Here is a 15,516-nt window from a genome sequence, read left to right as displayed (position 1 = left end):
AGAAATTTGGCCGCGAGGTTGCCTCTGTCATCGTAAGGAGACCGACCCGCCCGGGGATCGAACCCGCGGCCCCCCGGGATGAGGGGAATGGAACCCGCGGGGAGGGGGATCGAAACCGGTGTCCTGCCGGCGGAGAGGGGCGTGGCGGCCGCCTGAGGGAGCGCGCGCGGCCCATGGCGGCGGGGAGCGCCCAGGGGCAGCCCCGGGCCCCGCCGTCTCCGCCGTCGCCCTCCTCGGCCGAGGGGCGCTGGGGCGACTGCGATCCGACGGCGCAGGGAGGGGCGGGAGGGCCGGGGCAGGCCAGGCGCCGTGCCCGCCCGGGGGAGGTCGGGCCTCTGAAAGCTGAGGGGGGGCAAGCGCTGTCACTTCGCGTGTGGTTGATGGCGGCGGCTGGTCGTTCTGTTCGGTCTGGTCACACAAACGCGTGCCGGGAAGTCATCAGCAGACTCCTAAATGACTGAGGAAAAGCCTTCTCAAAATTATCTTTGATGAAATTTGGAACGGTCGTGGCTAAAACGAGGGGTCTCGGAGCTCGATGTGCTGCCCTGCGATGGGCCAGAGTCGAGGAAACAAGTGTTTGAAGGACTGGAGAGAGACTTCATGAAATTTAAAGATAAATATTACTTTTCATGAGAGGAAGAGGAATTGGGAAACCAAAACAAACCTCTCTTCCCCTCCAGAAAAATAAAATCCACATCCACGAATCTGTCTTTCTCAACCGTGTTTGGTAGACCTGCTCCAGGCTAGTGCCCAGGAGAGGATGTGAACTCTTCCCCGACAAGTGGAACTTAAAATTTTTATTATCCTCCGGTTCTTGCTTTCATGCTCCCCCTTGTGGACTAAGCTGTCAAAAATAATTTGAAGGAAAAATATTCCTAAACTTTGCTCTGTTCCTTTACAGATCCCTTTTGAGATTCTGAGAGGACACACTGATGCTGTGAGCTCCTGCCATTTTTGCTTTGAAGACACAAAAATACTTTCGTGCTCTTACGACAGAACGGTGAAGCTCTGGGTATGTTATGAATGCACCAACAACAAATTTAAAAAAATAAAGCTGAAATCGAAGGAATGTTATACAGGCATGAAGACTGAATCATCAAGGAGCCCTCTGCAGATATTTTACTTAGTTTAAAAATAGCAGCTGTAAATGTTTTTGCAGTCACAGATAAATAGTAAAATTCCTATTCTGATTCTGAAACCTCTTGGTACTTATGCAAACAAAAATCTAATTGAAATAACCGAGTTAATCATGGAAATAGAAGATTATTTCCCTAGATGAAGGTATGATGACTGATCCTGTGATGCTTTGATGTGTGAGTTACTCTGCATGTCAGCAGTCCTCCTGGTGTTTTTGTTTTGGTGTTTACAGTCAGGCACCATGATCCATTTGTAAAACTTGATTCATATTTTATTTGTATTACTAAAGAACTTTGAGGCTTTACTCATGGGTTAGGGCTGCACTATGCTTTGAACATTATACACATACGATAAAAAGATAGTCCCTTCCTGAAATCACTTAAAACTCTCTGTGTAACAGACTAAGTAGGTAGAAGCTGATGGAGAAATGCAACAGCCTCAAATTGCACTGTGTTGAGGTTTCGGATGGATATTAGCAAAAGATTCTTGACCCAAAGGGTTGTCAAGCCTTGGAAGAGACTGCCCAGGGCAGTGGTGGAGTCGCCATCCCTGGAGGTATTTAAAAGCCGGGCAGACGTGGTGCTGAGGGACATGGGTCAGGGGTGGTTTGGACAGTGCTGGGGTAACGGTTGGACTCGATCTTAAGGGTCTTTTCCAACCTGGATGATTCTATGGTAAATGAACCAGTAATGCAGTATGGGTCATCTTCTCAGCACTTCAGTGATCTGCAGTTGTAGGAGTCACAAAACAGACATTGAAGTGGGATTTTGTATTACGAGAGAGATTTCCAGTTATTTATAGGTGACTCCTGCAAAACGTGAAGGACAGCAAAGGGGAACTCAAATTTTGAAAATGTAGCGACTGAGTGACAAAGGCTGGCATCAAAGGTAAGGCAGAAGGGAGGTGATACCTGGGATAAATCACAAAGAGCTTTGTATTTGAAGACAAGAGGCTTGTATTTGTGACTGAGAACGAGGAATCGATGAGGGAACACAAACAGGGAATGACATAATGTGGACAGCAAAGGGAAATCTGTGGAAGAGCGTTGCATATGGGGAGAGTGCATTTGTGAAGAAAACAATGTTGCAGTAATTGATATGGGAATGGCAGGCCTTGAGAGCATGAGTTTTAACTATGTGAACGAAAATGGGAAGCCATGTATTAGTTTATGAAGAAAGACTTGCCAGGATTGAGGTATGGATGTGGATGTGAGAGTTTAAGGAGAACGCTTTTAAAGAAATTTCTGGTGAAAACTATTGTGATGAGAAGGAGTTAAATACAAGTCTGTGTGCAATAGATGAAGAACCCTGTTTCAGTCAGTCTTGAAATGACAAGAAGGAATAGAGAGTCTGAGATTGTAAGAGTAACTAAAGTAAGACTAACTACTGATTTCACAAGTTTTGTTTTCTCTTATTTTGTGATGCTTTGTATGTTTTTACAATTTAGCAAAGCACTTCTTAATCAAACTTATTTGGATTTGTTCAAGGATGTTGAGAAAGGTTTTCCTATTCAAGTTTTTGAAGAAGCACACACCGCCCCAATTTCTGAGTGCAACTTGACTCCTGATGACAGAAGGTGACCATTTTCTATCTTAATTTATTAAAAAAAAAGTAAAAAGTGATGGTTTCATGATTTCAAGGCTCAATTTCAGTGCACGTGGAAACACTTAGTACAAAATTTAGAACAAATAAATTACTTTTTCCAATCCTTCCTATGGTTTCCTAACTTGTACTACTTCAAAGTCAAACTTCTTTTGCTTACTTTTGTGCTCCATGATAAGTCACTCTGTTATAATTTTCTCTTACATCTCCCTCCCTCCATACGCTCCTACTTTTCCACTCTCCATCCTTGCACTTTCATTTGTGCTGTCCATACTCTGCTGACAGACCCTTTACTGCCAGACTCCTCTATCCACATGAACTACCATAAATCTCACCTAGTTCTCACCTACAGTTTGTATAGGAGCTCTTAAATTTTTTCTGCTTTGCATATGATGTCTGCTGAATTAAACAGGAATCTATTGTCTAAATTGCATGTTGGAATACTCTGATAGATTATGGCCTCTTTTACAGCAAAGAACTTGTCTAATACTGTTCTTGAGTTGCACGGCACTGGAAGTCTGTCTTTGCCATATGTTATGAAAGGAGTATATAAATATATATGTCTTGTATAAAAGAACAACGTTGTGAGGTTCGGGGGTTCATCTGTCAGTGAGATTTATACCTTCATAAAGGACCTCTTCTCTGTGTATTGTTTATTAATATTCCATAGCCTTTCCATTAAGCCTGTCTTGTCAATTAAAGAAGACATGCATCTTAAGCCAGTGTCAATCTCTGGACACAATAATTAAAACAACTGCAGCATATATTAACATTCAGTTAAGTAGGTCATGCGGTGCCTCCAGGAGTACAATTTCTGGCATATTTTATCATTAGTTCATAGTTTAAATATTTTTTTTATCAGATTGTAGAGTTGACAGATTAGCTTTCTGATCACTGAATAGTACACACATACGCTGCCTATAGAAATTCTGTATATTCTTGAAAATTGCTAAACAACAAGAAAATGCCATTGTATATGGCCCTGGAAACCACTTTCCAATCGAAAATGCTACCAGTTCAGAAACTTCATGTGGTCTTTTACATTACGTGTTTCTGTTTAGGAGAAGAGATGGTGTTGGTTGCAGGAAGTATACACATACAGGGAAAATAAAAAGATTTTAATAATATAATTGTATTTGTAGTTGTTAGGACATTGATGCATCGAGTTTCCTAGGCAAAATGCCTAACAGTGACAGTTTATGAACTTTGTCATAATAAAAAGCCACAATGGTACTAAAAATATTTGTTACATCCAGTGACTTTCAATATAAATATTACTTTATATATTTGGGAATATTTTAATAAAACTACGTGAGGGAAAAATTTTTGACCTCCCATTTTATGGAAACCTGCCAGTTTTAGTAAACTTTATTGAATAGCTTTGTTGTCTAATGTGGCTTTGTGTTTGTGCAGAGCAGTGTTTGTGGTACAGGGTTACCCAGCAACATAATCACCGAAAATCCAAAATATCCTGCTGACAAGAGCACTGCACATTCATTAAAGAAAAGACATCATAATGGCTCTAAAATTATTCTAACGTGAGAAATAATTAAATATATTGTAAAGGATGAAATGAAATTGAGTTGACTGCTTGCACTGAAAACTATATATGTGACATTGTTATTATTAGTTTCTATCTGAAATATAAATAATCCTTTTTTCAGCTAAGCTATGCAATAATTTTTGCGGTAGCCCCTAAAAATCTATTTTAAATTAGTGCGTGTGAGGATGTAAAATCATTGTCATAATTAAATGTTGTCACTTATTCTTTAAATACCTTCTTTTAAGTGAGAACATTGATCGCTGTTTTCATTAACATCATTTTTAGAGTGGTAACATCATCATATGATGACACTGTCAAGGCCTGGGATATGGAAACAGGAAAAATGCTTGTATGTATCCTTTTGAATGCCTCTTGCAGGAGGTACAACTGTGAAATTGAGGTTTATTGCTTTGTTATTGTTAAATAAGAAAACAAAATATTCTTTTTTAGCACAGTACAATATACTTAGGGTTGGTGGGCTTGATTTTTAGTCTTAGTTTTGGTACTGGTAATTGCTTGATCTTGGGTAAGTCTCTTGAACATGTCTCAGTTATTTCAGATACAGATAGGTATGATAATAATAACTTGTCTCAGAAGATACATTTCAGATTGATTAAATTACCATTTTAGGATTTGAACAGGGTGGCTTTGTCTAATTTTAAGTTATTGCTTATGCAAAAATAGAAAAATTGGATATAAAGACATCTGTCAGCTTTCACCAAAACAAAGTGATATCAAAAGCCTTCTTTCTGAATCTGCTTACAGGTTATAGAAAGTCTGCTGTAAAACCCTCTCTAACCCTCAAGCACGTTTCTAAAACCTTCTGTTTTCTCTTTAGTGGACAGTAGAACATGAAGGCATTGTAACTTCATGTAATATTTCTTGTGATGGTAGATATGTGGTATCTGGTTCAGACAAAGGAAATTCCATATCTGTTTTTGATGCAGTAAGTGCAACAGTACTGACACGTATCCAAGGTAAGAATTACTACTTTTACGTATTGTTTATGCAGCTCTTATTTTTTTTTTATTTCTTACAAAAAATTGAGAAAATTAATTCAGTTCTAATATCCTCATTTCAGAAAGGCAAAAGAAAGTTATTCATAAGACATTAAACCTGGTATTTTTCAGAATAGGTTTATAAAAAGGAGATAATGGGCTAAAATTAGACCAACGGTGATTCTTTTTTTGAAGCATACTTTCCCTTTGAAGGTAATTTCACTAGTGAGACCTCAGTCCCATGAGGCTTCCACTGGGGACAGCAGGTCAGGGAGTTTGCCATTCCTGCAGAATCAGCTTTTGAATATATGAGCAGTCTAACAAATGTTAAATTAGCATATGGTTAATGTGCTCCTGTGAATCAGAGCCTGATGGTAAAATCATTTGCGTTTAAAAATAAAAAGTGCCCAAATGGATTGAAATAGCTTCATTAGAACTGTCTCTGTTAGGTGACACTATCAGGACATATTTTGTTTACATTATTTTAATGGAGCTATTTGCATTCTTAAAGTATAATTACCTGCTTGAGTGCTGCCTAAGAGTCTGAGCAGTTAACTGTTACTGGCATTACGGGGCCACACTTCCAGACTTATTTTCAGGCATGGAGCAGAGAAGTAAGTTACAACAGGACAGCACGTAATTGTACATGAGCTGTGTCTGTTGGGCACCTGGGTACAGGTCGGTGTTTCATGCTGTCTGCAGTAACGCGGAGAGGAGCCCGAGCCAGCGAAACTGCAATTTAGAAACGACAGGGATTTGGAAATGGATGCATAGATGTTGTGGGTAGTTCTGCCTTTCAGACTTGTGTTCTGACATCCAGATGTAATTACTCAAAATAACTAATAGAGTCACTTGATGGTTTTTGTGTTAGGTCATCACAAAACGACAATCACAAGATGTTGTTTTCACCCTGATAACCGAAGAGTGACTTCAGTATCATATGATAAGACCATAAAGCTATGGGATATGACAACACGATCCGCCTCAATTACAATTAACGAGTAAGAAACAGTACTATAGTTAATTATGCATGGCATATTTGCTGCTTTTACAATTACCAGTGAAATTTATGCTGATTTGTACTAGAGAAAGTGAACAATATTTGTTGAATTAAATAAACTACTATGCAAGCAAATGACATATACAGAAAGTGTGAATAAAGTGGTCTACTCAAACTTCCTGCTGCAAATAATTGAAAAATAATATTTTGATGACTGTAAGTGTTTCTAGTACTGGTTTTTTTAGAGCTTCTAAGTTCTTGGGTATACATAGAGGCAGAAGATAGCATATGCAATATGGTACTGCAGTGTAAACTCCACGTTCTGATTTCTACTAATTAGGAAAAATGTATCATCATTGATGAATGAAGAGATAAAATATTTAGAATAGTCAAGTCCTTAAAAACATTATGGAGTGAAGCAAAAATAATACACAGGAAAATGAGAAAATACATCTAGATGTTGGGGACTGATAAATAATTGTGAGTTCTTAAAGAATATTTTGTGATAATTAAGCTTTGCACTGCAACCAGATCATAAAATTCCTGGGCCTCAGAGCAACCACAGGATGATGCGCTCTGCTCCTCATGAGCTCCAGTGGAGACCTCACAGGCTTCCAAACCATCTGTTCTGTTGCCTCACTGTGTTCATCATCAGAGGGATTTTCCTAAGGTGGACTATTTTGGCTGCAGCTTGAGCTCACCTGTTTCTGTTTAGATCCACTGCAGACAGGGAGATCAGATTATTCCCTTGTTTTCTTCTACATTTTTATATATATCCAAGAACTTTTATTATATCTGCCAAGTCATCTTTTCAGTAGATTAAACCATCCTTATTAATTTAATATTTAATTATTATTTCCTATTTTACTGACCATTCTTGTTGATCTCTGAGATCTTTCCAGTCAGCCCACATTTTTCTTGAATTATATAGCCCCATAATGTAAACAGTATTCCCTCTAACTGGAAATAAACAGAAATTAATTATTATTACATGCTTCTTTCTGGATGTGCCTCTGTTCATACATCCCGGGATGACATTTACTCTTTTTTGACAGCGTGATGGTGAAGAGGAGTCACTGTTTATTGCATCCTTTTTTTTTCCAGAACTGTGATGTAGTCCACTGTTCCCACCCCTTGTCTGCGCAGCTGATTATTTGTATGTTACTACAGAATGTCAGACTTGACAAAATTGACCTGATCAGGCAGCACGCATATTAGATAATAGATTAAAGACTCCTGTAAACTGCAGCGATGACAGTGTTGTTTCCTATAGAGACTGTTGTAGCCCTTTTCTTGATAATTTCTTCAATTTGTGAAGATAATGTTGAATTTTAATCTCCTCCCTTGTATAACTGCAGACCCTCTTTGGCTTCATTTCATTTCTGTACTCTTTATCTCATTATCTACTTTGTTAATGGCAGTATGAAATAGGACTGGATTCAGGACAAATGCTGTGAGTCCCAGCTCAATACGTACTTTCACTTTCACAGTGAACCAGTTACGGCCACTCTCTGAGTACACAGGTGGTTTTTCCAGATCATTTTTCCTTATATGCTTTTGGAGAAGGTGGTGCCAGTGCCAGAAGCATTGCTCAGTATCCTTCATGTACTCAGAGCCTTCATGTGCTCTGAGCCTCATTGCTCAGAGCCTTCATGTGCTAAACTCTTAACATCTCTCGCTGAAGTCAGTAATACAGTAAAAACATTATGTCAATTTAGGATATTGTTAGTTTAAGGAGGAAGTATGCAACAATAGAGATGTCAAATCAAACCTTAAAAATATCAATGGCTTTAAATAAACTCAACCAATTTAGCTTTGAATTCTTAAAACAATAATCAGAGAGAGAGTCTGCCTTTAAACACTGTAATAAAATTGTCTTTGAGGGATTAGGCATTACTTTGGATGGGAAATTCCATCTGGAAGATTGTAATGTTTCTTTTAAATTGCAGTGACTCCAGCATTGTTTCCTGTAAGAGATGCTCATAATCCTTTCCCCACTGCAGATTTCAGGAAGCACTAGAGTCCTCGCCCAGTGCTGGAACATGCAGATTTCTTTTCTGATGGATATCCCTGCTTCCAAAATTGGACTTTAATCTGGAATTGTTCAATATTTTCCTCTAAATGTTTGAGTTGAAATTTACATGCTGAGATAGATGTATGCTGTTTATTTAGTGAAAAACGGGTGGCTTTTTTGGTAACTTGCTTTTAGTAAAATGTGGTTCTGTTTTAGCTGCTGAACAATTTCAACAAAAGCAGAATAGCTGGTCACTTGTCACTTAGCAGCGAGGGTTCAATCCTGCAACATGACCTAGCCCAGCAAGGGATTTAAGCCCCTGCTGGCTGTGAGGCTGTAAGCAGCTCCAGAGACTTTACAGAACTATTCATGTGGTTAAAATTCAGACCATGCTTGCGGTGCTTTACTGGCTGGCGACAGGGTGCTCAGTGTTGCAGGAGGCTCTTTGGTTACAAAAGCTTGCTCTTCCTGTGTTTTTCATCTGCGTTTCAGGGGACACAGCAATGCTATCTCGGATTGCTGCTTTACCTCTGATGGTAGTTACTTGTGCACAGCATCCTGGGACAGAAGCTTAAAAATATGGGACATAAAGACAGGAGAATTTTGGTGTCATGAACCCATTTCCTTGAGCCATGGACATGAGGGTTCTGTTAGTTCCTGCTTTTTTAGCCAAGATGGTGAGTTACCTTAATACTGGTGCATGAAGTATCTCAATACCTATGTATAGGACATCTCAGATGAACCACAAGTGTCCACTCTAATCATGTAAGTAATTAATTAATTAATCATTTTCAAGATAACATGTTTAATTATGAGAAAATGATGTCCAGGTAAATAAGTAAATTGAAGTTGATGGTCTGTGTTCTGTATTAACCAGGCAACTGGAACACTTGCTTAATTGATATACCCATCAAGAGATACAATAAAAAAATCATAATGGAGTAAAAGCACAATACGATGCTAAAGATTAATTTAGCACTTAGTGGATATTCTCCTAACATTAGTTGAAAAAACATGTTCAGTAAATACGGTACTGATCTGTAGTAATTAGGAAAATGTGTATGTCTGTGCTGGTACCCCTAAAAGTAATGTTACTTCACAGCCCAAACACCGTATGCTCGTAACGTACTTCTGGAAAACTTCATGGGTGTTCTCAGCTACACTGATGGAGCATGTAAACTACCATGTTCAAGGCAGATGATACTTATGAGTTATAGCAAGACAATCAGGCACCTGGAACTTCATGTATCCTTAACGCTTAGATGAATAGGAGGAATAAACAGACTCTCCAGTTTACCTATATCTGAGTGGAGGTAGTGAGGAGCTATTTCTTACTGCCCATTACTTTCCCTAGATCATAGAGAACTCCTCATCCCCCCACAACATGAAATTACTGTTACTTGCAGTAACTCCTACTGTGCTGAAACAGCTTCTCTTCACTTGGATGGACTAATACGAATTTCTGTACATGTGATCTCATCGGCTGTTTTCTCTTGCAACTTCACACCTGAATACTCCAGTAAAGATGACTCCTGAACTGCTGACAGTGCGTTAATCTGCAGTCGTACCCAAACAGTGCCTTCTGAGTCAGGCAACTCAAATAACTAAATAAGTAGCAACTCGGGGCAGGGGGCGAAATGTACCCGTGGCTTGAAGACACACAAATGCAGATAGGCCTATGAGTATTGGAATCTGAAAGCATGCTTCCCACACTTTTTGCTTTTATTCCCAGTTGACCTAACAATTCTAAAAGTATTCTCTATATTTTAATTTTTAAACAAGGTATCTGCTTTATTATCTAAGTCAACAAAATTTTCATGTATGTTTTTTCTACTCAGTTGTGTGTTTGCTAAATTTATGTATCAATATTTAAAAAATTAAGAACATTAATAAGTAGCCAAAAGGAACTTCTGCTGTCTTGTTAAGGCATGACTCATTGTCATAATTTTTTTTATTCTGCTTTTATATTTCAGCATCACTTGTTGTGTCTGGCGGATATGACAAAACTATAGCTGTATGGGATACAGAGGCAGGCTCTAAAAAGCTAAGCTTAAAGGTACCAAGCTCTTATTTGGTCACTAGTTTGATGAGGAGGTGTAACATGTATTACTGGTTTAAAAGCATTGTATATTTCGTTATCTGACAAATACCCTTGCCCATCCTTTTTAGGTACAGGCAGGAATATATCCCAGACTTGTGCAATTTAATTTCCTAGAACAGTATATTCTTACACAGTTAGCTACAAAGAATACTACCTTTGTCGAGTCAGTTGTTAATAAACTATTACATTTCTCTTTTTATGAACAACTCATTCAAGGGCTATATCGAATGGAGTTGTACCTATGTTTTAGGAGGGAGTTTCTTCCAGCAAGTAACAAGAGCCTGGATAGTGCACATATTCATTTTGAAATGCCACACTCCTGTATATCTGTATTTTACATCCTTGCTTATGTCCACAGTACACTATAAAAGGGAAGCTTTAAAAAAAAAAGTAACCATTGGTGTTGAGGCTGTCAAGCTGCGCTCAGTCCTTGGGTTACACAGTTTACATTATTGCTTATAGCGATGGGAGATGGTCCTCCATGGGAGCTGTATGGATTAAACCTTTTGAGCACTAACAGTACACATTCTGCACCAGCATCGGGGCGTTACGTTATACAGCTACTGCAGATTTCCCAGCTCACAGCAATCACTGTAACTAACTCAGTTTCCCATAAAAAAAGAAGGCATCTGTTTAAATGCTAATATCTTTGTAACTATGGAGAATTCCAGTTTAGTATCCATGCCTTGGTATAATTATATTCTGGGCTCATAACTAAATTTAAAAACACGTTTTAAAGTCTGTGCTGTAAACCCCACGTTCTATGTGTGCACGTTTGATGACTACTCTGTGCTGGAAAACTGTATGTTAATCTTTCTATTGTATTTCTCAGGTGTGGCATTTGTCTATTAAAATTACACCATGCCTTCCTAAACTCTAGGAATTTTATGTGTTAATGCCGTTCCTGTTTGAATAACCTCCCTAGCTGGAATAAATAATTCAATTTAGGTTTTCACCTCTTTCTATTCTCATGCCGAGGCAGTGCCATTGGCCTCAAATGGGCTGTGCTGCTGTTGTCAGAAGGGGGATGTCCGATACAGCTGCTCCCACAGTCTGCTTCCTTCCTGTAAAACTGGGGGAAGCTGCTGGCTGTTCCCACAGCATTTTTCCTCCATTATCATGTGATAAACACCCTCAAGATTTTTTTTAGGTAATGAGTGTTATAAGTCAAATCTCTCTTTACAGTTCTTTATTAAACTGTTTAAAAAAATAGAAAAGACCTATGCTTAAATGTAGCTTAAACCTATAGCTGTCATTCTTCTGAGAGCTACAACTGGGATCTGGGTACCAGAGATCGTAACAGCCACTCTTTTCAGCTTTATGTAGGAAAGTAGGAACTTCACAGCAATGCTTTTTTCTTCACTGGACATGAGATAGTCTAGATAAGAATATTCTCACTGCATTTCAAAATGTATTTGTGGTACAAATAGTATTTTTTATTATAATAAAAATAAAGTTTTTTTTTCCTTGTGTTATAGTTAAATTTTGCTTTACTGTAGGGTCACTGGGGCTGGGTGACAGATGTTGCAATTAGCAAAAACAAGAAATGGATTCTTTCAGCCTCAAAGGTAACACTATTTCCTGATGTGGTTTCAGGAGCTAGCTTATAAATGGATGTGAAGATTTCATCCCTTGTTTTCAGCTTTTTTTGGATGAAATTTAACAATGGTGAAGTTGTTCATAAAAGTGCTAAGTTGTAATCAGTATTTACCTCAAGTAGTTACAGAAAATCTTTAAAAGAATTTAATAAGCATATTTAATTTTGGTTATTTTAAAATGTGCAGGCAGTTTTAAGATTGCTACAGGTTGTTTCCAAAGACATGGTATTTAAATGTGAGAGAGCTTAGCGCTCATATTTGAGAGGGCTCATCTGATGAGTTTTCATCCTTATGGAAGTGATGTAAATCACTCTCTTCATAATATGCAAATACCTCAAAATAATTGCATCTTTTTCTTAGGATTCTACTTTGAGATTGTGGAATATTGAAAAGATGGATCATATTCCTTCAGTGACAGAAAGCGGAAAAGCAAGAGGCTCAAAAATTGCTCAGGTTCTCACTTTGTTTTTTAACCACACCTCATACTTTTTTCAGAAAGAAAATCTGAATGTTAAAGGAAAGCTGTCAGATTTCTAGGCTGAGAACACAAACTGTGTTTGTTCTCTATTTGGCAAGATTCGCAAATCCTTTTTTGGGAGTGGGATGTAGAAATAACAGTTCTTTTTTAAATTGATTTTGGTAGGGACACCAGTTTTCGTATAAAGGTGCACTTTTATTTTTAGAAAACAGAGCCACATATGTGTACTTCTAAAAATAAACATATTTTGTTTTTCTACACCTGATGCTTCTGCAGAGTAATTGGCCACTTATACAGGAGTATTACTAAATCATGGCAGGTAATATTCATGTGCTCCTGGACATAAATCAGCTTATATGAATTCTGAGGAGTGTCTTTTTAAAGCTGGGACTGCATGTATTCTGTGTTCTAAAACATGAATTATAGATAGATGTTAGGAAAGAAGAACATTAACAAACTCGATGCCATTGAAACATGCTTTTTGTTACAGTCCCTCAATTGTTTTTTGTAGTGGATTTGCAAGATCTTGTGTATATTTTTCTCCTTGTCAATAACCACTAAGTAAAACTGCACAAAAAAGAACTAACTTTTATTATTATTATGTCTATAATATTTTAATGAGAATTTCTTGCTAAACAGGATGTACTCAAAAAATGCGTACAGCTTTTTAAGTAAGTTTTATAAATGTGCTAGCAGTGAAAATGTGTACATTCCTAAAAGTGTCAATTAACAGAAATTTGAGAATAAAATTGGTACCGGAAAGGATTTTTTTCTGCATTTTAGCAATACTTAAAGCATACCAAGCAATTAGAAAAATGTCTCAAAGTTTCGGTAAATAGTTTCACAAGTGGTGAACTAGGAATCAATGTTACGTTGACTCTAATAGAAGTGGATTAAACTTAATGAAAATGTTTGTAGTCAGCAGAAAAACTTTGTATTGACTACAGTGGGTCCATAGTTCATCTAAAATTATTGTTATATATTGGTTTTCCTTTCCTTTTTTAAAATTTTTCCTTCTACATTTCTCCTTTAGTCAGATAACGGTCAGGTAAAAAAAACAGTAAAGAAAAAAAGCCCCAAACCACCTAGTGATTATCACCCAGACCGAACAGCCAACAGCTGAAAAAAATAAAGTCAGAGTTCACATAAAATAAAGTTTTATTCAGGAAAAAACCTCCAAGCCATTCTTCCCAGGAATGAGTTTTGAGCAGCAGTATCTGCGTCAAGTTCATGACAGCGATATGCACTCCGTGCATCTCAAAAATCAGGCCTGGGTATATTTGTGCCTATATGTATACATCTGTCACAGATGATTAACTGAAAAGCCTTTTTTTTTGTTATATTTACACCAGTGCGAAGAATGTGAAAAACCTTTCTTGTGCCTGCAGCGTAGTGACTCTGAGGTGGTACCCAGGTGTGTGTTCTGCCGTCTGTCTGCTCCAGTGAGACAAATCTTGCCATTGCCACCTCCTGTTTCTCCTGACCTTTGAATTAATCTAGCAGTCTTGGGATGGTAACACATTTATGCATAAATGGAGTGTCTGTACGTCTTTCTGTAATGCACATATGAAGCTAAGACTTTTCTCTGACCTTGCTCTACCGCAGTATTCTGCATGAAGAATAATAAATTACATTGTACCAATTCAGCAAATAGCTGTGATGTATCAGGTAAAGAATAAAACCCCCAGGAGTACAAATTCTATTTATGCTGCATGGTACTAGAGAATGGAATCACTGACTTGTCCTTTGGGAAATTTTAAACAATTTTAAATGAATACACTAGTTCCAAGTTCAACTTACTGAAGAAAAATATGTGGATATCTAAATTATTGACAGGTTTCCTTCTGTTCCTTAGATGACTGCTCTTCTTCACCATGGCACGCAAAGAATCTTTGCTGTCAGGGGACATCAGAAAGAGTTTTTTGAATAAGTCCATGAACTTTTTTCTAATTTGTTGCCATACCGCTTACAAAAATGCTGTAAAGGAGCTTTCAGGCACCGAGAGAAACGTGTGGCTCGTGTCTGAGGTGATGCAGCACAAACCAGCTCTCAGTGCTAAAGGCTCCCTCCAGCAGGAGCATGGGATTTTGCTCACCCTTTCTTAGGAGCAGCCCTGAGAGGATTACAGCTATTCAGGGTATGTGAGAATGTCAATTAGTAAAAGATTAAGTGTTTCAAAATGTTTGGAAGTCTTTTTCCTAAAGATAGTGTTTTCAACCTTTTAAACATTTCTTTCTAAAAGGAACTTAAAGTGGGGAAAATAGTTGGAACTGGGCATGTGACAGCCTGGAATGCAGTCAAGCTGTGGAACACAAAGAAATCTAAGTAGGTAGATTTTTTTCTTTGTTTAAATTATGTGAATTATGTAGTAACAACTGCACTCGAATCCAAGGTTAAATGAAAAATATTTCTAGGGAATAGTTACAGTGGTTTACAGATTCATGGCTTTAAATAGTATTAGGTGATAAATGGTACTGTTTTCCAGCATTCTTTTCCCCTCTTTACTCCTTAATTAAATGTTATTGTTCTGTTACAGGGGCTAAGAGAAAATGCTCTGTCTATGCTCCTCATGTTTGTTTTTTTTTAAAAACAGATAACATAAAATATGCGTGTTTTACAGCTGAATTAATTTGGCTTTAAAGTAGTTCGTAATACTGAACCAATTTTTGTATTTTAGAAAAGATTAGTCCTAGAATAGTTAATATTATGCTAGAGTTGAAAGTGTTCTTTGCTTCTTTCTTTACCCTTTTAAGGTAGAAAAATCAAAGCTCCAATTTTTTCCCCTGAAACAGGAAGAAAAGCAGTTGTTCTGTGGAGGGTTGGTTCGTTTGGCATCGGTAATGTCAATAGGTTGGACATTTTCTTTGAGTGCTCTTTCCGTTTCCCAAATGGAGAAAAACAAGGAAAAACGAGTTCTTTCATTCTGTTTTTAGTAAGATCAGTCGGTTTCGTTGCCGATAGCTGTTTTCAGCCCGTTACCATCCCCTGTTGGGTGCCGGGGGAGCCGGGGTGTCCCGGGCCCGCGCCGCTCCGGGCTCCCCTCCGT

General features: G+C 38.0%; 1 protein-coding gene across 1 annotated transcript; it reads left to right on the top strand.

The window, feature by feature from the left end:
• The first annotated feature begins 173 nt into the window (after positions 1 to 173).
• Positions 174 to 13,960, top strand: WDR88 (WD repeat domain 88). Its single transcript, XM_074158199.1, has 11 exons — positions 174 to 281; positions 902 to 1,012; positions 2,624 to 2,712; positions 4,567 to 4,630; positions 5,120 to 5,258; positions 6,151 to 6,280; positions 8,786 to 8,970; positions 10,267 to 10,349; positions 11,894 to 11,962; positions 12,353 to 12,445; positions 13,823 to 13,960. Exons 1-11 carry the CDS (start codon positions 174 to 176, stop codon positions 13,958 to 13,960), a joined length of 1,209 nt encoding a protein of 402 aa, XP_074014300.1.
• The last annotated feature ends 1,556 nt before the right edge of the window (positions 13,961 to 15,516 follow it).

Source organism: Numenius arquata, chromosome 13 (genome assembly GCF_964106895.1).
Source record: "Numenius arquata chromosome 13, bNumArq3.hap1.1, whole genome shotgun sequence".
In the NCBI taxonomy this organism is placed as follows: Eukaryota; Metazoa; Chordata; class Aves; order Charadriiformes; family Scolopacidae; genus Numenius; species Numenius arquata.
Note: the sequence above shows the minus strand (reverse complement) of the source record. Positions and strands in the feature narration are given on the sequence as shown.

Bases quoted from the DNA above. Each gene is read 5' to 3' on its own strand.
- WDR88 (XM_074158199.1), top strand. From the start codon at position 174: ATGGCGGCGGGGAGCGCCCAGGGGCAGCCCCGGGCCCCGCCGTCTCCG. The intron at 2,713-4,566 runs GTGACCATTTTC...CATCATTTTTAG, and splicing joins TTGACTCCTGATGACAGAAG to AGTGGTAACATCATCATATG. The intron at 12,446-13,822 runs GTTCTCACTTTG...TATTTACACCAG, and splicing joins GAGGCTCAAAAATTGCTCAG to TGCGAAGAATGTGAAAAACC.